The sequence below is a fragment of the Mobula hypostoma genome, chromosome 13, assembly GCF_963921235.1.
Source record: "Mobula hypostoma chromosome 13, sMobHyp1.1, whole genome shotgun sequence".
Classification (NCBI taxonomy): domain Eukaryota; kingdom Metazoa; phylum Chordata; class Chondrichthyes; order Myliobatiformes; family Myliobatidae; genus Mobula; species Mobula hypostoma.
The window spans coordinates 50,540,400-50,568,398 of NC_086109.1; the positions used below are offsets into that span (position 1 = coordinate 50,540,400).

At 44.4% G+C, this 27,999-nt stretch overlaps 1 protein-coding gene across 1 annotated transcript in view; it reads left to right on the forward strand.

Moving 5' to 3' along the window:
- LOC134355953 (myosin-binding protein H-like) overlaps positions 1–27,999 on the forward strand; it is an 87,131-nt gene that overhangs the window by 45,401 nt on the left and 13,731 nt on the right. The window contains exons 4-8 of the mRNA XM_063066495.1: positions 3,551–3,639; positions 12,869–13,064; positions 19,173–19,312; positions 21,681–21,840; positions 25,733–25,869. Of these exons, the coding sequence (XP_062922565.1) occupies positions 3,551–3,639; positions 12,869–13,064; positions 19,173–19,312; positions 21,681–21,840; positions 25,733–25,869 (722 nt within the window). The remainder of the gene's footprint in view (positions 1–3,550; positions 3,640–12,868; positions 13,065–19,172; positions 19,313–21,680; positions 21,841–25,732; positions 25,870–27,999) is intronic.

Consider the following 27,999-nt stretch of genomic DNA (forward strand, 5'->3'; position numbering starts at 1 on the left):
CCGTCACTTGAAGTCGGCTCTCATGGCCCGCCTGGAGGGGCCTAACTGGGTGGACGAACTTCCCTGGGACCCGCTCGGAATCCACACGACACCCAAGGAGGACCTGCACACCTTGTCGGCCGAGTTGGTGTACGGCGCACCCCTGGTAGTCCCAGGAGAGTTCATACCACTCCCAAGGGGGCAAAAGGACAAACCCATAGCAGTCCTGGACAGACTACGTAAGAGGCTCAGTAATCTGGCCCCCATACCCACTTCACAGCACGGACAGAGCCCGACCTGCGTACCCAAAGACCTGCGAAACTGTAAGTTTCTTTTTGTACGACAGGCGGACACCGGGCACCGCTATAGCAGCCCTACGAAGGGCCGTTTAAGGTGATCAGGAACAACGGGTCTATGTTCGTGCTGGACATTGGGAGGAGAGAGGAAGTTTTCACAGTGGACTGACTCAAACCGGCCCATGTGGACTTGGCGCAGCCGGTCCAGGCTCAGGCACCGCGGCGCAGGGGCAGACCTCCCAAACAGAGGCCGATCCAGACTGTGGACAATGGGGGAGGTATCGCCGGTTCTGCGGGGGGGGGGGTTATGTGGCGATCCACTTTCTAGCACACACGAACCGGCTCACGAAACAGTGCGCGCAGGCAGAGAGGCTGGCCCCAGAAAGGGCACCAGGCCATCTTCACCAGCAGGGGGAAAATCCCGCGCGCGGAAAGGGTCTGGGAATATGCATTCCCCACAGCAGTCCCACCCAGGGAGGGCGGGAATGTGAAGGCTTTAAAGCAGGCCGCGAAGTTTGAATAAATCTCTTTCATCACAACTCTAACTCACCGACTACGTGTAGTTATTTTAGCACTGTGTGTAGCACACCGCTACAGGACATCCATTTAGAACAGAGATGAGGAAAAATTTCTTTAGTCAGAGGGTGGTGAATCTATGGAATTTGTTGCACAGGCGACTGTGGAGACCAGGTCATTGAGTGTGTTTAAAGTGGAGGTTGATAAATTCTTGATGAGTCAGGGCATGAGAGGTTATGGGGGAAAAGGCAGGACAATGCAGTTGAGATAGAAATAGATCAGCCACGATCAGACTCAATGGGTCAAGTGGTCAAATTGTGTTCAATGGTCGTACAATTTATAGTCAAGTGGATGTGGGATTCCGTGGATTTCCCAGGGTAGAGGAATCTAAGGCTAGAAGGATGAGTTTATGGTGAGTGGGGAGAAATTTAAAGGTGATCTGGGCTCCCTGAGGCTGCGTGCTCAGCCCACTGCTGTTCATGCTGCTGACACATGACTGCATTGCTAAATCTAGTCCAAACCCAGTCATCAAGTTTGCTGATGACACAATGGTTGGCCTCATCAACAGTAGTGATGAGACAGTGTACAGAGAGGCCGTAGAACGGTGCAAGCACAACAACTTGAGTCTCAGCATGCGCAAGACCCAAGAGATAATTGTGAACTTTAGGAAGATGCAGGCAGACCATGCCCACTACACATACATGGCTCCTCCATGGAGAGAGTTAGGAGCACCAGTTCTCTGAGAGAGCGCATAATGGACAATCTCACCCAGTCATCCGACACCACCTCTTTTGTCAAGAAAACACAGCAGCATCTCCACTTCCTGAGGAGATTGAGGTGAGTGAGGCTCCCCGCCCCCCTTTTAATCAGTTTTTACAGGAGCACCATCGACAGTGTCCTGACCAGCTACAATCACAGTCTGATACAGGAATTGCAAGGCATCTGACTGCAAGACCCTACAAACGATTGCAATGACTCTGAGAAGATCAATGGGATCTCTCTCCTACCCATCCGAGATATTTATTGGAAGTGCTATGTACGCAGGGCTCTTCATACTGTCAATGAACCCTCCCATCCGTGCAACGATCTTTTTGACCCCTTACCATCAGGCAGGAGGTGCAGTGGCATTAGGACAAGAATGGTTTGGATGGGAAAAGGTTGTCACTTTGGTTGTCTTGTTGGGGTACACGTGCGTACGATTGTCTCGTTGAGGGTACTCGTGCGTACGGTTGTCTTGTTGGGCATACACGTGGGTACGGTTGTCTCATTGGGGTACACGTGCGTATGGTTATCTTGTTGGGGTACACATGCGTATGGTTATCTCATTAGGGTACACGTGTGTACGACGGTCTCGGGGTACACGTGGGTACGGTTGTCTCGGGGTACATGTGCGTACGGTTGTCTTGTTGGTACACGTGCGTTCAGTTGTTTCGTTGGGGGTACACATGAATACATTTGTTTCGTTGGAGGTACACATACGTATGGTTGAGTGACAGTAAACTGAATTTCAACTGAACTGGAGGGGCATTTTTTCACTCAGAGGTAGGTGGGTATTTGGAACGAGCCTCCAGAGGAGATGGTAGAGAAAGGGGGTGCCATTACAAAGTTTTTAAAGAACTTTTGGACAAGTACGTTATCAGGAAAGGTTCAGAGGGATATGGAGCAAATGCATGCAAATAGGATTGGCTCAGGTAGGCAATTTGGTTAACATTTGGTTTTGGGCTGAAGGGCCTGTGTCCATGCTGTCTACCTCGATGACTCTAAAACTACCTGAGTATCTGTAAAATGCCTTGGGAAGTGTAGGAACATTGGGTTTCATGTTACAGGGTTTGTTTGCCTGAGCAGCTCATAGCTCGTGGCTCGTAGCTGTCAACTCACTTTCAGCTCTGGTTTGATGTTTAATGTCCTGAATGCTGAACACGCTTTACTCTTTGATCGCGATGCTTCAGCACTGACTGGATCTGCGGTTGTGGTCTGAAGCCATTGACGCAGCACTGAACCGACTGACTCGACGACTGTGACTGCTGCATCAGCTCCTGGACTGTCCTTACTCCCCGCAGCAGCTTGTGGCTGTGGACTCATGCCTGGGGTCTCTGGTGGTTTGATGTTTAATGTTTTGTGTGTTATTTGTTGGCTTTTTGCTGTTTGCATGATTTGTTCTTTTTTTACACACCTTATGATCTTGTACTGAGGGGGTTTTCTTTAACTGTGTTCTATGGTGTTTCTTTGCTTTGTGGCTGTCGGCAAGAAGACAAATCTCAAGGTCGCATACTGTATACGTACTTTGATGATAATTGTACTTTTAACTTGAAACTGTGGAAGTTATTGGCCTTTTTTTAAAGTGGAGGTTGATAGGTTCTTGACTAGTCAGGGTGTCAAAAGTTACGAGGAGAAGGTATGAGAAAGGTGTTGAGAGGGATAATAAATTAGCCATGATGGAATGGTGGAGCAGACTCGATGGGCCAAATGGACTAATTCTGCTCCTATGTCTAATGGCTTTCAATACCTTTGCAACTGAAGAGTTCATCTAAATACTTCTGAAACATTGTGAGGGTGTCTGTCTCCAGAATATGCTCATGCAGAGAGTTCCATGCCTGGTTGAGAAGACTGTTGCTCAGATTTCCTAGGAAATCTTTATCCCTTGGGCCTAATATAATGCTGCCTAGTTTTAGAAACCTTGAGGTGGGCAGATACAAATCTTTCTTTCTTCCCTTGATATTCTGCCCTTTGCTCATTACAACTTGCCTCTTTTTCTGCAGCTCGCCCCAAGATCCGTTTACCCCGCAATCTCAGGGACACTTACATTCGGAAGGTTGGACAGAAGTTGAACCTGTCCATCCCAATCCATGTGAGTAACAGGGAATGGAAGGGGGGTGTGGTGGGGGGGGAGGGTGGCCCATTGTCGCACCGCTCTGACCCATCGTTCTCACAGATTGGTTTAATCGATATTGTGCTAATCTTTCTTACCCGCGTGAAAGTAATTCCACTGGGAATGGGTGGGACAAAGCACAGAAACAGGCCCTTTGTCCCATAATTAAATTAGTAACCAAATGACTAACTAAATAATCTCTTCCACCTACACAATGTCCATATCCTTCCACTTTCCTCACATTCATGTGTCTATACCCCAGGCAGCACATGCCAGGCAACCGCCACTCTCTGTGTAAAAAACACTTGCCTGTCACATCACCTTTGAAATTACCCCCTCTCACCTTCAATACACACCTCCTGGTATTAGCCATTTCTACCCTGGGACACAGATACTCTCAGTCTACTCCATCTCGGACTGTGATAATCTCATAAACCTCTGTCAGGTTCTCCCCTCGGGTTCCCAGTACAGATTCCTGCAGGACACCGCTAACCCCAGCACAGATTCCTGCAGGACACTACTAACCCCAGCACAGATTCCTGCAGGACAGCACTAATCCCAGCACAGATTCCTGCAGGACGCCACTACTCCCAGAACAGATTCCTGTGGGATACCATTAATCCCAGCAGAGATTCCTGCAGGACACCACTAATCCCAGCACAGATTCCTGCAGGACACCACTAATCCCAGTACAGATTCCTGCGGGACACCACTAATCACAGACCTCTAGCTAGAGTAAGTCCTTTTGATCACTACACTCTGTCTTCAATGGGCAAACCTGTTCTGAACCTAAACAGCCAATTCACCATGGGTCCCATGCATCTTAATCTTCTGGATGAGCCTCCCATGAGGGACCTTGTCAAACCTTACTAAAATCCATGTAGACAACATCCACAGCTCTACCTTCATCAATCACCCTCGTCACCACGTTAAAAAACTCAACCAAGTTTGTAAGACACTACCTTCCCCACACGAAGCCATGGTTTAATTAGACCATGGTTTTCCAAATGCTCATAAATCCTGTCCCTAAGAGTTAAATACAGTAATTTCCCTAACACTGACGTGAAACTCACTGGTCTACAGGTTCCAGGATTATCCCTCGTCCCCTTCTTGGACATTAGCTACTTGCCATCCTCTGGGGCTTTGCCTGTGGCTAGAGAGGACATGATGATATTGGTCAAGGCCCGAACAATCTCTTCTCTCACTTCTCTCAATAACCTGGGGTATATTCCATCAGGCACTGGGTCACCCACCTTAATATGATTAGGAATAGTCAGCATAGCTTTGTCAAGGGCGGATCATCCCTTACGAGCCTGATTGAATTTTCTGAGGATGTGACTAAACACATTGATGAAGGAAGATGTAGTGTATATGGATTTCAGCAAGGCATTTGATAAGGTACCCCATGCAAGGCTTATTGAGAAAGTAAGGAGGCATGGGATCCAAGGGGACCTTGCTTTGTGGGTCCAGAATTGGCTTGCCCACAGAAGGCAAAGAGTGGTTGTAGACAGGTCATATTCTGCATGGAGGTTGGTGACCAGTGGTGTGCTTCAGGGATCTGTACTGGGACCCCTTCTTTTCGTGATTTTTATAAATGACCTGGATGAGGAAGTGGAGGGATGGGTTAGTAAATTTGCTGATGACACAAAGGTTGGGGGTGTTGTGAATAGTGTGGAGGGTTGTCAGGAGTTACAGCGGGACATCAATAGGATGCAAAACTGGTCTGAGAAGTTGCAGATGGAGTTCAACCCAGATAAGTGTGAGGTGGTTCATTTTTATAGGTCAAATATGATGGCAGAATATAGCATTAATGGTAAGAATCTTGGCAGTATGGAGGATCAGAGGGATCTTGGAGTCTGAGTCCATAGGACACTCAAAGCTGCTGTGCAGGTTGACTCTGTGGTTAAGAAGGCGTACGGTGTATTGGCCTTCATCAATCGTGGAATTGAATTTAGGAGCCGAGAGGTAATGTTGCAGCTATATAGGACCCTGGTCAGACCCCACTTGGAGAACTGTGCTCAGTTCTGGCCACCTCACTACAGGAAGGATGTGGAAGCCATAGAAAGGGTGCAGAGGAGATTTACAAGGATGTTGCCTGGATTGGGGAGCATGCCTTTCAGAATAGGTTGAGTGAACTCGGCCTTTTCTCCTTGGAGTGATGGAGGATGAGAGGTGACCTGATAGAGGTGTATAAGATGATGAGAGGGATTGATTGTGTGGATAGTCAGAGGCTTTTTCTCAGCACTGAAATGGCTAACACGAGAGGGCTTGGAAGTGGGTACAGAGGAGATGTCAGGGGTAAGTTTTTTACACAGAGAGTGATGATTGCATGGAATGGGCTGCTGGCGACGATGGTGGAGGAAGATACGAGAGGGTCTTTTAAGAGACTCTTGGACAGGTACACAGAGCTCAGAAAATTTGAGGGCTATGGGTAACCCTAGGTAACTTCTAAAGTAAGTACATGTTCGGCACAGCATTGTGGGCCAAAGGGCCCGTATTGTGTTGTAGGTTTTCTATGTTTCTACGTTAATACTCTTTAAGAGACTCAATTCAACCTCTTCCTTTACTTCAAAATGCCCTAGCATATTAATATTCTCAGCACTGATCTCCCTATTCTCCACATCTTTCTTCTTACATCTTACTGATGGAAAGTACTCAATAAGACCCTCACCATATCCGGTACAACCAAGCAATTGTTCCCCCCGGCTTTATCTTTGAGTGGTCCTACCCTCTCTCTAGTTATCCTCTTGCTCTTTAATCTGACTTGCCAAGGACTTTACATGGCACCTTCTTGATTTCTTTATAATCCTCCAGGGTCCTGTTTGATTCCAGCTTCCTAAGCTGCACATACTTTTCCTTTCTCTTCTTGACTAAATTCATCACCTCTCTGGACATCCAAGGTTCTTTTACCTTACTATCCTTGTCCTTCCTTCTGACTGTTCTGTAAGCTGTGCAGTTGGACTTCAAACACCCTCCCTGTGTGAGATGTGGCTTGACAAAAACAGCTGCTTCCAGTGAACTCGCCCTAGTTCGTGCCTAATCCTCACAGAATTTGCCCTGCTCCAATTTAATGCTCTCCCACAAAGATCATTCTTCTCCTTATCTGTAGCTGTCTTAAAACTCATCGAGTTGTGTTCACTATTCCCTAACTGACCACTGTAGGTCGGTCATTACCCAACACCAGCTGCAGTAAAGCCCCTCCTCTTGTTGGACTATCTGCATATTGATTTGAGAAACCCCCTAACAACTCTGTCCCATCTAAACCTCTTGCACTCAGAAAGACCAGTTTATATTAGGGAAGTTGAAGTTCCTCATGACAGCAATCATATTGTTTTGACATCTTTCCTGAATCTATCTGCGTATCTGTTTCTCAATGTCCTGATGGCTAATGGGGGGGGGGTGTGGGAGTGGGTGAAGACGGGGGTCTGTAGTACAATCCCATCAGAGTGATTTCACACTTACTATTTTTGTGTTTCACCCATATACACACATTGGGCATAATGTCCTCAGTGCAGCTGTGGTATTGTTCTCTGATTAGTAGTGCAAATCCCCACCTCTTTTACCTCCTCTCTATCTTTTCTAAAATGTGAAAACCCTGGGGCACTAAGCACCCATTCCTGTCTCTCTCTCAACCACTTTTCTGTAATGGCCACAACATCATGGTTCCTTGTACTGATCCATGCTCTAAGTTCATCACCTTTGCCCATAATACTCCTAGCATTAAAATACACACACTATCAGTCCCATCATATCTATTACTTTGCTCTGGCCTGTTCTTACTGGCCCTGACATCTACCGTCCTCTACATCCCTTCACTCTCTCACCTGCTGCTCTAGTTTCCACCCCTAGCCAAAATAGTTTAAACCCTCCTGAGAAAAGCTCCCAGACAGGATATTGATTCTCTTTGAGAGTGAGTTTGTTGAATGCCTATGAAATGGCTTTTTAGAGTAGTTTGTCACTGAGCCTGCTAGGGGATCAGCTATACTGGATTGGGTGTTACGTAAGGGATTAGGGAAGCTTAAGGTAAAGGAACACTGAGGAAGCAGTGATCACAATATGATTGAGTTTAACTTGAAATTTGATAGAGAGAAAGTAAAGTCTGATGTAGCAGTATTTCAGCAGGAAATTAGAGTGGTATAGGAGAGGAGATGGCTAAATAAATTGGAAGGAGATGCTGGCAGGAGGACAGCAGAACAGCAATGGCGTGTGTTTCTGGGAGAAATGAGGAAGGTGAAGAACAGATGTATTCCAAAAACAAAGAAATACTCAAATGGTAAAGTAGTATAACCGTGGCTGACAAGGGAAGTCAAAGCTAATGTAAAAGCAAAAGAGAGGGAATACAACAAAGCAAAAATGAGTGGGAAGACAGAGGATTGTGGTGCTTTTAAAAGCCTATAGAAAGCAACTTAAAGAATCGTTAGAAGGGAAAAGATGAAATATGAAAACAAGCTAGTGAACAATATCAAAGTGGATAGTAAAAGCTTTTTCAAGTATGTTAAAAATAAAATAGAAACAAGAGTGGATATAGGACCGCTAGAAAATAAGGCTGGAGAAATAATAACAGAGGGACAAGGAAATGAACTAAATGAGTATTTTGTATCAGTCTTCATTGTGGAAGACAATAGCAGTGTGTCAGATGTTGTAGTGTGTGAAGGAAGAGAAGTGGGTGCAGTTACTATTACAAGGAAGGTGTTCAAAAAGCTGAAAGACCTCAGGGTACGTAAGACACCTGGACCAAATGAAGTGCACCCTAGGGTTCTGAAAGAGATAGTGGTAGAGATTGTGGAAGCATTAGCAGTGATCTTTCAAAAATCATTGGACTCTGGCATGGTTCCAGAAGACTGGAAAATTGCAGATGTCACTCCACTCCTTAAGAAAGGAGGAATGCAGCAGAAAGAAAATTATAGACCAGTTAGCCTAATCTCAGTGGTTGGGAAGATATTGGAGTCAATTGTTCAGGATGAGGATATGGAGTACAAGGTAGGACAAGATAGGACAAAGTCAACATGTTTTCCTTAAGGGAAAATCTTGCCTTACGAACCTGTTGGAATTCTTTGAGGAAATTACAAGTAGGATAGATAAACGAGAAGCAGTGGATGTTGTATATTTGGATTTTCAGAAAGCCTTTGATAAGGTGCCACAAATGAGACTGCTTACCAAGTTAAGAGCTATTACAGGAAAGTTACTGCATGATTAGAGCATTGGATGATTGGTAGGAGGCAGCAAGTGGAAATGAAAGGATCCTTTTAGAGCCTGAGACATAAGAGCAGAATTAGGCCATTCAGCCAATCGAGTCTGCTCTGCCATTCCATCATGACTGATCCTGGATTCCACTCAACCCCAAACACCTGCCTTCTCACCATATCCTTAGATGCCTTGACCAATCAGAGAAATATCAACTATACCAACAAACTTAGCCTCCACAGATTCACTGCTCTCTGACTAAAAAGATTTCTCTGTTCTAAAGGGTCACTCTTCAATTTTGAGGCTGTGCCCACTCATTCTGGATACACCCACCAGGGGAAACATCCTCTCCACATCCACCCTATCTAGTCCTTTCAACATTCAGTAGGTTTCAATGAGATCCCCCTGCATTCTTCTAAATTTCAGTGAGTGCAGTCCCAAAGCTGCCAAGCATTTCTCATATGTTAACGCTTTCTGTTGCCAGAATCATCCTCTTGAACCTCCTCTGGACTCTCTCCAATGACAACACATCCTTTCTGAGATATGGGACCCAAAACTGTTGACAATACTGCAAGTGCAGTCTGACTAGTGCCTTATAAAGGCTCTGCATTATCGCCTTGCTTTTATATTCTATTCCGTTAGAAATAAATGCCAACATTGCATTGGCCCTTTTTACCACAGACTCAACCTATATTCCATCTGCCACTTTTTTTGCCCATACTTCCAATTTGTTTAAGTTCTGCTGTACTACCTAGGGGAAAAAAGGATTAGCCATGATTGAATGGTGGATAGATTCAATGGGCCAAATGGCCTATTTGGCTCCTATGTCTTATAGGATGTTTGCTATTGTGGAGGAGTCTTGGACCAGAGGGCACGGCTTCAGAATAGAGGGATATCCATTGAGAACAGAGATGAGGAATTTTTATTTTACCAGCACATGGTGAATCTGAGGAATTCATTGCCCAGAGAGCTATGAAGGCCAACTCATTGGATATATTTAACATGGTTGATAAGTTTTTGATTTAACGGGGAGTATAAGGCTACAGGGAAAAGGCAGGAGAATGGGATTGAGGGGAATAATAAATCAACCAGGATGGAATGGCAGAGCAAACTCGATGGGCTGAATGGCCTAATTCTGCTCCTATGTTTTGTGATCTTATGAATGGCGGCAGGGAGTTCAGCAGTCTCACAGGCTGGAGGGAAGAAACTATTTCCCATCCTAACAGATCTTGTTCTAATGCCACCGTGCCTCCTGCCTGATGGTAGGGGATGGTAGAAATGGTTGGATAGATGGAAGGGTTGGATCATTGGCAATGCCGGGGGCCCTGCTCCTGATAAATGTCTCTGATGGGTGGAAGAGAGACTTGATTGTACTCTCAGCAGACCTCACAATCCTTTGTAGCAACTTGCAGTCAGATGCCTTGCAATTCCTGTACCAGACAGTAATGCAGCTGGTCAGGACACTCTCGATGGTGCTCCTGTAAAAACAAGTTACAACGGGGGATGGTGAAGCCTCGCTAGCCTCAATCTTCTTAGGAAGTGGAGACGCTGCTGTGTTGAAGTATCAATATGCAACAATCTATTCCTGAATTCCTTAAGATTGAAATTAGTGTGATCCTGACCATAAACAAAACCACCTTTCAATTAAAAACAAATATTTAAGCAAATTTCTGGAACAAATTTTTCTCAGTACCTTTTATTTTCCTGGACATTGGCGAAGTTCTGTCTCCCCATGAACTGTGGCCCAGTGCATGCATCAGAATCAGATTCAGGTTCGTTATCACTCACTTGGATGTCAGGAAGTCTCTTGTTTGGTAGCAGCAGTATAGTAAACTACAAAAACATTACAGTGGATTCCAGTTAATCAAGACTTGGAAATTTTGGCCCAATTAAGCAGCTGTCCCAATTGGTTGAAGCTTCATGAAAATATTTTAGAAGATATGAAAAAGAGAAACTACCATTTAAATAAGTAATAAATTATTTATTTAAATGGAATACAGAACAAGTTAGAACGCTACCAATGCTGCTCCAGAACCATAAAACTGTATTATTTCATAATAGTCATTGATGTTATGTGATTGTCTGTAAATGAACAAAATCACTGCAGACACCTAGTGCAGATAATGGACTGCCTTCCTACAATGCTATCAACGATTGCATCCTCCAAATCTTCATTTTCATTGTAATATTCAAGATGATTATTGATACCTTCAAATTCTTTGTACTTCCTAACTTGTTGAAGTAGAGAAATCGTTCCATTTTCACTCCCAGTCATTTCTGGTATCTCTACGCCTCAATGCTTGAAACCACCCTGAGCAAAGCAGTTGTGAATTGTCTTACTACTTATTTCTCACCAATTATCAGTGACAAAATATGACTCCTTTTTGAGCACATGCAACTGACGCTACTTAAAAATGTTCCCTCTAAGCATGATGTAGTGTCTAACAGCCATGCAAGTGATATGAGTTAGAAACTGTTTGGCATCAGTGCCTGCCTCCATTAAATGGCATTGTGTCCCAAATAAACAAAGGAATCCCGGCTATTTCTCGATTGTTTTTTATTCTTGAAGAGTTGTCCTATGTAAGCAACTGCCCCGATGAAGTGAAGGCCGAATGAAGCAGAATCCTCTGTACTATAAAACTAAATAAATGTTCAAGGAGAGGAAGGAGCCGGTGGTGCTCGTGGTTTCACAGACCATTCAGAAATCTGATGGTGGAGGGGAATAAACTGTTCCTAAAGCATTGAGTGTGTGTCTTCAGGCTCCTGTACCTCCTCCCTGATGCTGTGACATTTATTGTTTTGTGACAACAGTACAGAACAATACATAAAAGAAATTATAATAAATGAGTAAGTAAATAGTGTGAAAGAGGAATAGCAAAGTAGTGTTGGGTTGAAGGAGACTCAGGAACTCCTGACACAACAAAATATGACTAGATAGGGGCAGGAGTAGGCCACCTGAGCCCATCCCACCCTTGCATTTAGAATATAGAACAGAACAACACAGAACCAGCACCTTCAGTCCACAATGCTGTACCCAACCAATTAAATTAGTAAACAATTGGCCAAGTAAACCAATCCCCTCTGTCTACACAATGTCCATATCCTTCCATTTCCCACACATTCATGAGCATATCTAAACATCTCTAAAGGTCTCTAACGTATCTGCCTCTTACGCCACCCGAGGCAATGCATTCCAGGCACCCACCACTGTGTAAAAACACTTGCCCCTCACATCTCCTTTGAAATTACCCCCTCCTACCTTAAATGCATGCCCTCTGGTATTAGATGTTTCAAATCCAGGCAAAAAATACTGTTTGTCTACACTCTGAGGGTAGAGATCGTGTAAATACTTGCAGGCTTTTCTCATTGAGCTGGGTGGGGTGGGGGGGGGGGGAATGACTTTAACCAGAGGGCATGGGTTAAGGGTGAAATGTGAAAAGTTTAAGGGGAACATGAGGGGAAACTTCTTCACTCAGAAGGACATGAGAATGTGAAATGAGCTGCACAAGTGGTGCATGCAAGATCGATTTCAATGTTTAAGAGCAGTTTGGATAGTAGCAATATGGAAAGCTATGGTTCCAATGTAGGTCAACAGGAGCAGGCATTTTAAATGGTTTTAGCATGGACTAGATGAGCCAAAGGGCCTGTTTCTGTGCTGTACTTCTGTATGCCTCTCATAATCTTATAAATCTCTATCAGATCTCCCCTTAGCCTCCACTTCTCCAGAGAAAACAACCCAAGTTTGTCCAGCCTCTCTTTAGAGAGCACATGCCCTCTAATCCAGCCAGCATCCTGGCAAACCTCTTCTGCACCCTCTCCTGAGCCTCGAAATCCTTCCGATAATGGGATGACCAGAATTGTACGCAAAACTCCAGACATGACCTAACTAGTGATTTATAAAGCTGCACATGACCTGAGCTCCCCGTTGGTGGGTGAGCATCCGGTCAGAAGAGTGGCAAGAGTGGCCTTGGTTTTCCCATTTCCATTTTTCCTCCCTCAGTGACAGGAATTCTCTTTTGCACAGGGCAACGTGAAACCCACCATCTCATGGACCAAGGATGGGCAGCCTCTGCCTTCTGACCGGGTGAGTGTCTGTGGTACTGCTAATGACGCCATCCTCTTCATCAGGACGCTGGAGAGGAAGGACTCGGGCAAGTACAAACTGGTGGTCCAGGTGGATTCAGCAACAGATGAAGTGATCATTGATATCCAGGTCATGGGTAAGTCTAATGGTTGATAGATTAGTTCATTACCCTTCCAGGAGTCCTCTGTCCTGGGCTAGTCTTTCAAGTTGTCCCCAGGTGTAGCCCATTTTCCTCTCCCAGGGATGAGATCTTTGGAGCTTCTGTTGGTGTTTCTGTAGCTCTGAGTTTTTACAGGATGGGGTTGCTAGTTCCAAGCCAACTCTCTTTCTTTTACAGGTGGGCTTGGGACCAGCCATGACGGATTGGGTAAGACCAATATTCAATCGCAAATCATGTCTTGGAGGTAGAGGAGCTCCCTGGGTTACAAACAACCCCCATACATACCGTGTTGGAGTGGCAGGACCACTCTCAAGGCAGGCACTTCCTTCTGAGTTGGATCAAGGCCAGGTGCCTTCTCTCCCTGCTGACACTCCCCCACTGCCCAGCCCAGTGACCAGTGGCTGGGTGCAGCCAAGCAGGCTCACTCACTGACCGATGGAAGGCTTCAGAACTTGGAAATACACTGAAAACATCGTGAAATCTGATGTTTTGTGGAAACAGAACAATGGAAGGTGAAAAAATTACAATAGGATACTAAAGTAAATACACTCAGTGGCCACTGTATTAGGCACTGCTGTACATTGCTGTACATTGTACTGCTCATTGATGCAGAATCAGAATCAGAATCGGGTTTGTCACTGGCATGTGTCGTGAAATTTGTTAACTTAGCAGCAGCAGTTCAATGCAGTACATGAGGACTGGGAGAAATTCAGAGTTCAGCAGAGGAGGACAAAGGGCTTAATTAGGAAGGGGAAAAAAGATTATGAGAGAAAACTGGCAGAGAACATAAAAACGGACTGTAAAAGCTTTTATAGATATGTAAAAAGGAAAAGACTGATAAAGACAAATGTAGGTCCCCTGCAAACAGAAACAGGTGAATTGATTATGGGGAGCAAGGACATGGCAGACCAATTGAATAATTACTTTGGTTCTGTCTTCACTAAGGAGGACATAAATAATCTTCCAGAAATAGTAAGGGACAGAGGGTCCAGTGAGATGGAGGAACTGAGCGAAATACATGTTAGTAGGGAAGTGCTGTTAGGTAAATTGAAGGGATTGAAGGCAGATAAATCCCCAGGGCCAGATGGTCTGCATCCCAGAGTGCTTAAGGAAGTGGCCCAAGAAATAGTGGATGCATTAGTGATAATTTTTCAAAACTCGTTAGATTCTGGACTAGTTCCTGAGGGTTGGAGGGTGGCTAATGTAACCCCACTTTTTAAAAAAGGAGGGAGAGAGAAACCGGGGAATTATAGGCCGGTTAGCCTAACGTCGGTGGTGGGGAAACTGCTGGAGTCAGTTATCAAGGATGTGATAACAGCACATTTGGAAAGCGGTGAAATGATCGGACAAAGTCAGCATGGATTTGTGAAAGGAAAATCATGTCTGACGAATCTCATAGAATTTTTTGAGGATGTAACTAGTAGAGTGGATAGGGGAGAACCAGTGGATGTGGTATATTTGGATTTTCAAAAGGCTTTTGACAAGGTCCCACACAGGAGATTAGTGTGCAAACTTAAAGCACACGGTATTGGGGGTAAGGTATTGGTGTGGGTGGAGAATTGGTTAGCAGACAGGAAGCAAAGAGTGGGAATAAATGGGACCTTTTCAGAATGGCAGGCGGTGACTAGTGGGGTACCGCAAGGCTCAGTGCTGGGACCCCAGTTGTTTACAATATATATTAATGACTTGGATGAGGGAATTAAATGCAGCATCTCCAAGTTTGCGGATGACACGAAGCTGGGTGGCAGTGTTAGCAGTGAGGAGGATGCTAAGAGGATGCAGGGTGACTTGGATAGGTTGGGTGAGTGGGCAAACTCATGGCAGATGCAATTTAATGTGGATAAATGTGAAGTTATCCACTTTGGTGGCAAAAATAGGAAAACAGATTATTATCTGAATGGTGGCCGATTAGGAAAAGGGGAGGTGCAACGAGACCTGGGTGTCATTATACACCAGTCATTGAAAGTGGGCATGCAGGTACAGCAGGCGGTGAAAAAGGTGAACGGTATGCTGGCATTTATAGTGAGAGGATTCGAGTACAGGAGCAGGGAGGTACTACTGCAGTTGTACAAGGCCTTGGTGAGACCACACCTGGAGTATTGTGTGCAGTTTTGGTCCCCTAATCTGAGGAAAGACATCTTTGCCATAGAGGGAGTACAAAGAAGGTTCACCAGATTGATTTCTGGGATGGCAGGTCTTTCATATGAAGAAAGACTGGATGAACTGGGCTTGTACTCGTTGGAATTTAGAAGATTGAGGGGGGATCTGATTGAAACGTATAAGATCCTAAAGGGATTGGACAGGCTAGATGCGGGAAGATTGTTCCCGATGTTGGGGAGGTCTAGAACGAGGGGTCACAGTTTGAGGATAGAGGGGAAGCCTTTTAGGACCGAGGTTAGGAAAAACTTCTTCACACAGAGAGTGGTGAATCTGTGGAATTCTCTGCCACAGCAAACTGTTGAGGCCAGTTCATTAGCTATGTTTAAAAGGAAGTTAGATATGGCCCTTGTGGCTACAGGGGTCAGGGGGTATGGAGGGAAGGCTGGGTTCTGAGTTGGATGATCAGCCATGATCATAATAAATGGCGGTGCAGGCTCGAAGGGCCGAATGGCCTACTCCTGCACCTATTTTCTATGTTTCTATGTTTCTATAATCTAGCAGAAAATAAATAAATGAATAAGTAAATCAATTACAGTATATATATATATATATATATATATATATATATATACACAATAGATTAAAATCATGCAAAAGCAGGAAATAATATCTGTTAAAGTGAGGTAGTGTCCGAGGGTTCAATGTCCATTTAGGAATCAGATGGCAGAGGGGGAGAAGCTGTTCCTGAATCCCTGAGTGGGTGCCTTCAAGCTTCTGTACCTCCTACCTGATGGTAACAGTGAGAAAAGGGCATGCCCGGTGCTAGAGGTCCTTAATAATGGATGCTGCCTTTCTGAGACATCACTCCTTGAAGATGTCCTGGGTACTTTGTAGGGTAGTACCCAAGATGGAGCTGACTAAATTTACAACCCTCTGCAGCTTCTTTCAGTCCAGAGAGTGATGCAGCCTGTCAGAATGCTCTTCACAGTACATCTATAGAAGTTTTTGAGTGTTTTTGTTGACATACCAAATCTCTTCAAACTCCTAATGAAAGTATAGTCACTGTCTTGCCTTCTTTATAGCTGCATCAATATGTTGGGACCAGGTTAGATCCTCAGAGATCTTGATACCAAGGGACTTGAAACTGCTCACTCTCTCCACTTCTGATCCCTCTATGAAGATTGGTATGCATTCCTTCATCTTACTCTTCCTGAAGTCCACAATCAGCTCTTTTGTCTTACTGACGTTGACTGCCAGGTTGTTGCTGCGACACCACTCCACTAGTTGGCATATCTCACTCCTGTACACCCTCTTTTCTCCATCTGACAAAATTATAGGTGGTATTTGAGCTATGCCTAGCCATATGGTCATGGGTATAGAGAGAGCAGAGCAGTGGGCTAAGCACACACCCCTGAGGTGCACCAGTGTTGATCGTCAGCGAGGAGGAGATATTATTATCAATCCGCATAGATTGTGGTCTTCCGGTTAGGAAGCCGAGGATTCAATTGCAGAGGGAGGTACAGAGGCCCAGGTTCTGTAACTTATCAATCAGGATTGTGGGAATGAAGGTATTAAATGCAGAGCTATAGTCGATAGACAGCATCCTGACAAAGGTGTTTGTGTCGTCCAGGTAGTCTAAGAGCCATTGAAATTGCATCTGCTGTTGATCTATTGTGGTGATAGGCAAATTTTCAGTGGGTCCAGATCCTTGCTGAGGCAAGAGTTCAGTCTAGTCATGAGCAACCTCTCAAAGCATTTCATCACTGTCGATGTGAATGCTGCTGGGCAGCAGTCAGTAAGGCAACTCACATTATTTTTCTTGCAAATATCTAATCAGCCAATCATATAGCAGCAACTCAATGTATAAAAGCATGCAGATATAAGGCCATAATCGGTAAGGCATAGGAGCAGAATTAGGCCATTCAGCTCATCGTGTCTGCTCTGCCATGGCTGATCCCGGATCCCATTCAACCCTATACACCTGCCTTCTCGCCATATCCTTTGATGTCTGACCAATCAGGAAACTATCAACTTCCTCCTTAAAAATACTTCTCAAACTTCCACTAATGCCCCACCTCCCCCTTGTACCCCATCCATTATTTATTTATATACACACATTCTTTCTCTCTCTCTCCTTTTTCTCCCTCTGTCCCTCTCACTATACTCCTTGCCCATCCACTGGGTTTTTCCCCTCTCCCCCTTTTCTTTCACCCTGGGCCTCCTGTCCCATGATCCTCTCATATCCCTTTTGCCAATCACCTGTCCAGCTCTTGGCTCCATCCCTCCCTCTCCTGTCTTCTCCTATCATTTTGGATCTCCCCCTCCTCCTCCCACTTTCAAATCTCTTACTAGCTCTTCTTTCAGTTAGTTCTGACGAAGGGTCTCGGCCCGAAACGTCGACTGTACCTCTTCCTAGAGATGCTGCCTGGCCTGCTGCGTTCACCAGCAACTTTCATGTGTGTTGTTTAAAGGTGTCCTCAATGCTGGAGAGGCTTGTGCCTGTGATGGAGCTGCCTGAGTTTATAACTCTCTACAGCTTTTTCCAATCTCTTGCATAGCACTTCCATACCAGATGGTGATGAAATTGCTTAGAATGTTCTCCACAATACATCTATAGAGATTTAGTAATTTATTAGAGTCTTTGGTGTGTTACGTACCCCGTAACTGGGTTGCCAAACCAGCAGAAATGGACCACTCAGTTGGAGTCTGGATTATTGGAACTAAGAAAGTTTTATTAAAGAAATAAGCAACACAGTACTCTAATAGTAAGGATATAAATGCAACAGGTTAGCAATGAATAAACACATATGTACACAGAACTAGGATAATAGGGTCAATCAGCAGTCTAGGAGTAAAATGTTCAATCACAAGTGACAGAGTTCAGTTTAGTTCAGTTCGCAGTAATCGCCGTCGTGCCGCTGGGGAGAGAGAGAGTGAATGCTGATATTCAAATCGGATTCAAACAGACCTTTGATATTCCTCGCAGTTAGCTTTCGGGCGAGCCCTTTGTAATGTCTTCTGAGGTCACCGACTGTGACCCCTCCATTTCAGATACGATTGTTCTTCAGCGGTGAACCCGGCACCCAGGCAAGGGTGGACACACACCAGGTTCCCGCCGACCATATCTTTCCACCCTGTGCGTCTATAGCTGGTCCCACGACCAGACCTCCAAAACTCCCACCGACTTATGGGGGTGCACCGCTTCCAGGGTCTCGTTACCTTGTGGTGTCGTGTGTGGTGTCTTAGCGAACCTGCCCCTTTTTATCCCCCTGCTGGGGTATCGCCTGTCCATCACACTTCAAACAGTTCAGGGTTCAAAAGGAGCCAGTCTTGACAATATTCAGACCGGTGTCTCCTTCCGTTAAACTCTCTCGTCTCTTCATTAACATTTCCAAATGCTGCTCCATTGTCTTACTTACCTCTCTCTCCTGAAGACAGGTGGCAGATCAACTGTTGATCCCACTGGTGCTAGCACAGGACAGTTAACATCTTAGTCTATGTGTACTTTTGTAACCCTCTTTCGTCACAGGTGAGATACCAAATTTTCTCAGACTCCTAATGACATATAGCCACTGGTGTGCCTTCTTCATAAGTGCATCAATATGTTGGGCCCAGGATACATCTTTAGAGATGTTGACACTCAGGAACTTGAAACTGCTCACCCCTTCCACTGCTGATTCCTCATTGAGGACTGGTGTGTGTTCCCTCGACTTTTCCTTCCTGAAGTCCACAATCAGTTCCTTGGTCTGGCATTGAATGCTCTGTGTGGTAGAGCTATAGAAATTTGCTAGTGTCTTTGTTGACATACCAAACCTCCTGCCCATTTGTCCAACACCCCAGTGTACACCATGTCTTCCAGAAACGTCACTACCCTGGCAATTTCAACCGTAAATAACTCTGTCCTGACAGCCACTTCATGAATGCGGTTGAGGCGTCCCCTCCCCTACTGCTGTAAACCCACCTTCTGATATGTTTGACCCACAGAGAAGCCTGGACCTCCACAGAACTTGAAGCTGGCCAGTGTGTGGGGATGCAATGTGACCCTGCAGTGGCAACCCCCCAAGGATAACGGAAACACCGAGATCAGTGGTTACACCATTCAGAAGTCCGACAAGAAGACGGGGGTGAGTGTGTAGTGGGGTAGAGGGGAGGTGTGTGACCGAGTGGCTACCATGCCTGGTGGCCACTGCTCTAGTTAATAGGACAGCATTTCCAGAGGATCCAGAATTCTGACTTCCCCATTTGGCTGATTCAATCGAAGCCAGAAGTTAATAGTCACCCTTTCACCTCAGCACAAACGGTACAAACAATCTGGTCCAAGGACTCGGCCATAAGATTACAAGACATAGGAGCAGAATTAAGCCATTCAGCCCATTGAACCTGCACTATTATTCCATCATGACTACTTTATTATCTCTGTCAACCACATTCTCCTGCCTTCTCCCCAAGACCTCTGAATCCTTTACTAATGAAGAACCCATCAACCTGCAGTTTAAATATACCCAATAAGTTGGCCTCCACAGCCAAGTCCATAGATTCATCACCTCTGGCTGATGAAATTCCTCCTCATCTAAAGGAACGTCCTTCTTTTCTGAGACCGTGTCCACTCTATCGAGGACTTTCAATATTCGATAGGTTTCATGGAGATCGCCCTTCATCCTTCTAAACCCCAGTGAGCCACTAAATGCCCTCATACATTAACCCTTTCATTCCTGAGATCACTTTCGTGACTCATTCCAATGCCAGTACATGATTTCTTAGATGTGGGGCCCATAATTGCTCACCATACTCAAAATGCAGTCTGATCAAAGACATAAATCCTCAGATCAGAGACTCAAAGGAAAGAATCTCCTGCCTCTTCAGCCCAGTTCCAGGAAGGTCTGCCATTCAAACTCCTGTCTGTCCCTTCGGTCTACATCTCCCTGTGTGCTGGGTGTTTCTTGACGCTGACTAGGAAGGCCAGGACCACTAGCTGGATTCTCTTCCATGACATAAGTAGCTGCAATAAAGTGAGGCTGAAACACAAGTTGGTTCTCGTCTTTTGAATAGCGGGAGGAGATTCTGTAGCCTTGGCAACCTGTTGGATTTTGATGTCATTTTGATCCACGGTTCTTTCAGGAGTCAAGAAAGAGGCATAAAACTTATTGCTTCACAATTGTTTTAAGCCCTAATAGAACAAACAGAATTGGTAATATGGAGAAGCAAAAGTCTAGTTGAGTAAGGAAAGATGGTGGTCCAATGTCTTCAGCCCTTATACAGATACGAAACATTCCATTCAAATTTGTAGATAAGAGTTAACCACTCAGATAGCCTCTATCAAATATTGCAATTCCAGGAAATTTCCAGAATGACTGAAGGAGGTGTAACCATGGGGGGATACACTGAACAATTGCATGTACAATTGTTTATACATATTGTTACCACTAGGAATCATACTAAAAAGTTACATACATACAGTTAGTTACATAAAATGCTAGCAGGTATAAGTAGTTGTAAAGAAAATAACAATGATATAGCTAAGCCAACAACATCCAGGATAAGGTTCTAACATGTGTCAATACATTCATACATATGCACCCTGTCCTTCAATATGGTCAGACAGCTAGTCACCACTGTACTCAACATGAATGGGACACAACTTCAGGTTCAATCCCCACTATGTTGTCTATGTGGAGTCTGCACATTCTCCCTGTGACCACATGGTCTTTACCACCCCTTGTGCTGCCTGGTTTCCTCCCACACCCAGGGGTTCATTACCAAGAGTTGGGAATGTAGAATCACAATCATGCTTATTTCCACTGACATGTGTTGCAAACTTTGTTGATATGTGGCAGCAGTACAGTGAAAGACGCAAGTTTTAAAATGCACTCCGTGGGCACTTTATTAGGTACAGGGGTGGAACCCAGTGTGGTCTTCTGCTGCTGTAGCCCATCCACTTTAAGGTTTAATGTGTTGTGCATGCAGAGATGCTCTTCTGCACACCACTGTTGTAATGCATGGTTATTTGAGTTACTGTTGCTTTCCTGTCAGCTTGAACCAGTCTGGCGATTCTCCTATGACCTCTCTCATTAATTAGGTGCTTTCACCCACAGAACTGCTGCTCCTTGGATGTTTTTTGTTTGTGTTTCACACCATTCTCTGCAATCTCTAAAGACTGTTGTGTGATCACATTCCTTCCCCATTCTGAACAACAACCAAACCTCTTCACCATGTCTGCATTGAGTTACTGCCACATGATTGGCTGATTAGATTTTTGTATTAACGAGCAGATGTACAGGTGTATCTAATAAAGTGGCCACAGAGTATTGATAGATAAATAAACAGTGAGGTTGTGTTCAAGTGAACTAAGTGAGAAACTATCAGGGAAAATGGGGGGTTGATTGTCGGCATGAACTCGATGGGCCTGTTTCCTAGATGTATGAATCCGAGTTTGACACTGTCAGAGATAAAAAGTCCTTGCCCTGGTGACGAATTCTCCTTCTCCCATGGCAGGAGTGGTTCACCGTGATGGAGAAATCGCACGCCACCACCTACACCATCTCTAACCTGGTGATGGGGAATCACTACAACTTCCGTGTCTTCTCTGAGAACCTCTGTGGACTCAGCGAAACAGCAGCACTCTGCAAGGACACTGTCTATGTCCCCAAAGAGGGTAAGGATCTGGCTCACCACACAGACCATAAGACATAAGAGTAGAATTAGGCCATTCAGCCCATCAATTCTGCTCCACCATTCCATCATGGCTGATCCTAGATCCCACTCAACCTCATACACCTACCTTCTCACTATATCCTTTGATGCCCTGACCAATCAGGAAACTATCAACTTCCACCTTAAATATACCCATAGACTTGGCCTCCGCTGCAATCTGTGGCAGAGCATTCCATAGATTTACTACTCTCTGGCTAAAAAATATTCCTGTTCTAAAAGCTCACCCCTCAGTTTTGAGGCTGTGCCCTCTAGTTCTGGATAACCCCATCATAGGAAACATCCTCTCCATATCCACCCTATCTAGTCCTTTCAACATTCAGTGGGTTTCAAAGAGATTCCCCACATTCCAAATTCCGGTGAGTACAGGCCCAAAGCTGCCAAATGCACCTCAAACACTAGCCCCTTCATTCCCGGAGTCATCCTCGTAAACCTCGTCTAGACTCTCTCCAATGACAACACATTCTTTCCGAGATATGGGGCCCAAAACTGTTGACAATACCCCAAATGCAGCCTGACTAGTGTTTTATAAAGGCTCAGCATTATCTCCTTGCTTTTATATTCTATTCCTCTTGAAATAAATGTCAACATTGCATTTTCCTTCTTTACCATAGACTCAACCTGTAAATTAACCTTCTGGAAGTCTTGCACGAGGACTCCTAAGTCCCTCTGCAGCTCTGATATTTGAATCTTCACCCCACTTAGATAATAGTTTCAACTGTTATTCCTTTTACAAAATGCATTATCATACATTTCCCAACACTGTATTCCATCTGCCACTTTTTTGCCCATTCTTCCCATTTGTCCATCCTGCTGCAATCACATTGCTTCCTCAGCACTACCTACATTTCCACCTATCTTCATATCATCCACAAACTTTGCCACAAAACCATCAATTCCATTATCTAAATCACTGACAAACATTGTGAAAAGTAGCGGTCCCAGTACTGACCTGCGAGGAACACCGCTAGTCACTGACAGCCAACCAGAAAAGGCCTCTTTTATTCCCACTTGCTGTCTCCTACCTGTCAGCCATTCCGCTATCCATGCCAGTATCTTTCCTGTAGAGCCAAAGAATTTTGTCTTGTTAAGCAGCCTCATGTGCAGCACCTTATCAAATGCCTTCGAAAAATCCAAGCAAATGTCACACACTGTCTCTCCTTTGTCCACCCTATTTGTTACTTCCTTGAAGAACACTAATAGATTTGTCATACAAGATTTCCCTTTAAAGAACCCATGCTGAGTTTGAATTATTTTATCATTAGTCTCCAAGTACCCCAAAACCTCATCGTTAATAATAGACACGACACTTTCCCAACCACTGAGTTTAGACTAACTGACCTATAATTCCCTTTCTTTTGCCTTCCTCCATTCTGAAGAATGGAGTGACATTTGTGATCTTCCTGTAGTCCAGGACCATGCTGGAATCAAGTGATTTTTGATAGATCATGACCCATGCATCCATTATCCTTCAGCAACCTGTCTTAGGACTCTGGGATGCATTCCATCTGGTCCAGGTGACTTATTCACATTGAGTTTGCACTTTTTCCTTTGTAATAATAATGGCACTCACTCCTGCTCCCTGGCACTCATGGACCTCTGGCACACTGCTGGTTTCTTCCACAGTGAAGACAGATGCAAAGTACCCATTAAGTTTATCTGCCATTTCTTTGTCCCCATTGCTACCTCACCAGCATCATTTTCCAGTGGACCAATATCAATTCTCACCTCTCTTTTACTCTTTATATAACTGAAAAAACTTTCAGTATTCTGCTTTATATTATTGGCTAGTTTGTCTTCATATTTCATCTTTTCTCTTCTTACAGCTTTTTTAGTTGCCTTTTGTTGGATTTTAAAAGCTTCCCAATCATCCAATTTTCCACTCACTTTTGCTACCTTATGCAGTCCTTAACTTCCCTTGTCAGCCATGGTTGCCTACCCTAGCCATTTGAGAACTACTTCCTCTGTGGGACATAATCTATTCTGCGCCTTGTGAACTATTCCCAGAAACTTCAGCCAACTCTGCTCTGCTGTCATCCCCACCAGTATCCTCCACCAATCCACCAGGGCAAACTCCTCTCTCATGCCTCTGTAATTCCCTTTAGTCCATTGTGATACTGATACATGTGAGTTATGCTTCTCCCTCTCAAACTGCAGCATGAATTCAATCATATTATGATCATTGCCTCCTAAGAGTTCCTTTACAGTAACCTCCCTAATAAGGTATGGGTTATTATATAACACCTAATCTAAGACAGCCTTTCCCTAAGTAGGCGCAAGCACAAGCTACTCCAAAAACCAATTTTGTGGGCATTCAACAAACTCCCTCTCCTGTGATATGGCACCAATCTGATTTTTCCAATCTCCTTGCATATTGAAATCCCCCATTACAATTGTGACATTACCCTTATTACATGCCTTTTCCAGCTCCCTTTGCAATCTCAATTCCACATCGTAGCCACTATTTGGTTGCCTAAATTTGATTCCTATAATAGTTTTTTTTCACCCTTGCAATTTCTTAACTCCACCCACACAATTCAACATTCTCTAACCCTATGTCACCTCTTTCTAAAGATGTAATTCCATCTCTTACCAGCAGAGCCACACCACTGCCTATGCCTTCCTGCCTGTCCTTCTGATACAAGGTATATCCCTTGATGTTAAGCTCCCAACTATGACCTTCATTCTGCCACGATTCAGTGATGCCCACAACATCATATCGACCAATCTCTAACTCGGCAGAAACTCTTCCGGCTGATTCCAAATGCTATACACCTTCAGTCCTATATTCCTCACCCTTATGAATTTAGCTTTGTGCTACAATTTAACTCTTTGCTCTGTCTGCATTTGTACCCAATTATTATCTTGTCCTTCCTTACATTCATGTTACACCCATCATCTACCTGTAAACCTGCTGGCTCATCCTCAGCTCTATCATACGGGTTCCACCCCCACCCCCCCGCCATATTAGCTTAACCCACTCCCAACTTCTAGTCAAAGGCGGGCAAGATAGAAGTGGGCAGCGCCATCCCAAACCTGACCACTTCCAGTTTCCCCAGGATCAATTGGGCAATCTCTTCTCCGGAGTCACCAAGCCACCCAGCCACCAAAAACTCCTGGAGCAGATAATTCCAGGGACTCCCCACCCTCTAGATGAAGTTCCTACACAACTCTGTTTTAACTGACCAGGATCAGAATTGGAATTGGAATCAGGTTTATTGTCCCTGACACATGTTGTGAAGTCTGTTGTTTAGCAGCATCAGTACTGTACATAAAACTATACTCTCAGTTACGATAAGATAAAAATCAGTAATTAGTGCAAAAAGAGAGCAAAAATAGTTTGGCAGTGCCCATGGACTGGTTCATTGTCTGCTCAGAAATCTGATGGTAGAAGGGAAGAAGCTGTTACAAAAATCTTGTGTCTTTAGGCTCCTGTACCTCCTCCTTGATTGTATTAATGAGAAGAGTTTGACTAGAAGTCCTGGGTAGTTCCTCGTGATGGATGCTGCCTTTTAGAGACATCATGTTTTGAAGATGTCCCTCCATACCAGACTGTGATGCAATCAGCTGCAATGCTCTCCACAGTACATCTGTAGGAATTTGCTGATACCAAATCTCCCTATTTATTTGTTTGTATAATTTAACACTGATCGGTGGAGCCCGTGGAATCACAATCTAGTCCTTCTTCAATGACCTATGCAGATAATTAGTAAATGCTGGTCTGGATGAATCATTCATGGCTAAGATCAACTCCTAGCACTCTGCTTTAAGTCTGCTCTGCATCAGACGAGATGGCTGTTTCCATGCTGTATAATGACTGTCTATTTCTGTCTCAGGTACAAAGTACAGCCCACCTGTATATAAGGGGAAGGACTTCACCGAGCCCCCTAAATTCACTCAGCCGCCAGTGGACAAGACCACCACAGTGGGATTTACCACCAAGCTCTTCTGCAGTGTAAGGGGTAATCCCAAGGTAAGATGCATACCTCAGTCCCCAGCTGGAACACCCTCTCGCCCCCAGAGGCCTTCAATCAAAGGCCCACGTCATGAGAGTTCTAATTGTACAGTCGGAATTATCGCATCCCGAAATCTCACTTCAGCCCATCGAGTTAGCTCTGCTACTTCATCATGACTGATCCCAAATCCCACTCAACCCCATACACCTGCCCTCTCACCATATTCCTTGATGCCCTGACCGATCAGAAATCTATCAACTTCCGCTTTGAATATACCCATGGACTTGGCCTCCACCGCAGTCTGTGGTAGAGCATTCCACAAATTCACTGCTCTTTGCCACCTTAAGACCTTTCAATCTACCTAGCACTTCTTCCTTTGTAATTGCAATGGCACTTACTCCTGCTCCCTGACACTCACGGACCTCTATAGTGTCTTCCACAGTGAAGACAGATTCAAAGTACCCATTGTTTATCTGCCATTTCTTTGTCCCGCATTACTACCTCACCAGTATCATTTTCCAGTGATCCAATATCAATTCTCACCTCTCTTTTACTCTTTATATAACTGAAAAATCTTTTAGTATCCCACTTTATATTATTGGCTAGTTTGCCCTCATATTTCATCTTTTCCCTTCCTATGGTTTTTTAATTGCCTTTTGTTGGAGTTTAAAGGTTTCACAATCATCCAACTCCCCACCCAGTTTTGCTACCTTATACTTGGCTTTTATGCAGTCCTTATCTTCCTTTGTCAGCCACGGTTGCCTACGCCTGCCATCTGAGAACAACTTCTTCTGTGGGACAGTTATCCTGTGCCTTGTGATTCCTTTTATACCCTTCAATGAGTTCATGGCTGGTGTACTCCCAAACCATATTTCTTCTTCTCAGCCATTGCTCGATAGTCCTCAATCCCCTGATCTCTCCAAAATGTATCCACTTCCACTTTCAATACCCAGTGATCCCAGGCACCAACCGCACCCCACCCCCAACAGCAGAGCAGAGTATTCCAGAGACTCTCAACCTTCGACAAGATGATGTTGTGACACAGCTCATTCTTAAATTACCAGAATCGGAATCAGAATCAGGTTTAATGTCGCTGACATGTGTTGTAAAATGTACTGCTTTGCAACAGCAGTGCAGTGCAATGCATAAAAACAACTATAAATTACAATAAGAAACACACACACACACACACACACACACACACACACACACACCTATAAATAAGCAGGACAAAAATTAAAAACAAAATCTCAAAATAAAAATATAAATAACAATAAAATGAGCAAAAATAGTGAGGTACATTAGTGAGGTATGTTGATCGTCCATTTAGAAATCTGATGGCAGAGGGCAAGAAGCTGTTCTTAAAATGTTAAGTGTGTGTCTTTAGGCTCCCAGACTTCCTCGCTGGTGGTAGTATTGAGAAGAGGGCATGTCCTGAGTGGTGGGGACCTTAATGGCTGGAATTTCTGCTCCTATATCTTATGGTCTTAAGGTCTTAAAACTTCTGGAAGCAATTTGGAAGGCAAAGGATATATACACCTCAAAGAGGAAGAAGTATTCTAAAGGAAAGATGACATAACTGTGGCTAACAAAAGAAGTCAAAGCCAACATAAAAGCCAAAGGGAGGACATATAATAGAATTAAAGTTAGTGGGAAGTTAGAGGATTGGGAAGCTTTTAAAAAGCAACAGAAGGCAACTAGAAAAGTCATTAAGAAGGTAAAGATGGAGTATGAAATAATATTAAAGAGAATACCAAAAGGTTCTTCAGATGCATAAAGTGTAAAATAGAGGCAGGAGTGGATATTGGACCACTGGAAAACAATGCTGGAGAGGTAGTAATTGGGGACAATGAATTTGTGGATGAACTGAATAAGTATTTTTGCATCAGTCATCACTGTGGAAGACACCAGCAGTTTGGAGGAAGTCTTCAAGAAGGAAAAGAGGCAGAAGAAAGGAAACTGTAGGCCAGTTAGTCTGATTTTAGTGGTTGGGAAGATGTTGGAGTTGATTATTAAGGATGAGGTCTCACGGTGATTGGAGGCACATGATAAAATGGGCCATAGTCAGCATGGTCTCCACAAGAGAGAATCTTATGTTCCTCGAAGTTCAAAATCTGTTGCAATTCTTTGAAGAATTGACAAGTAGA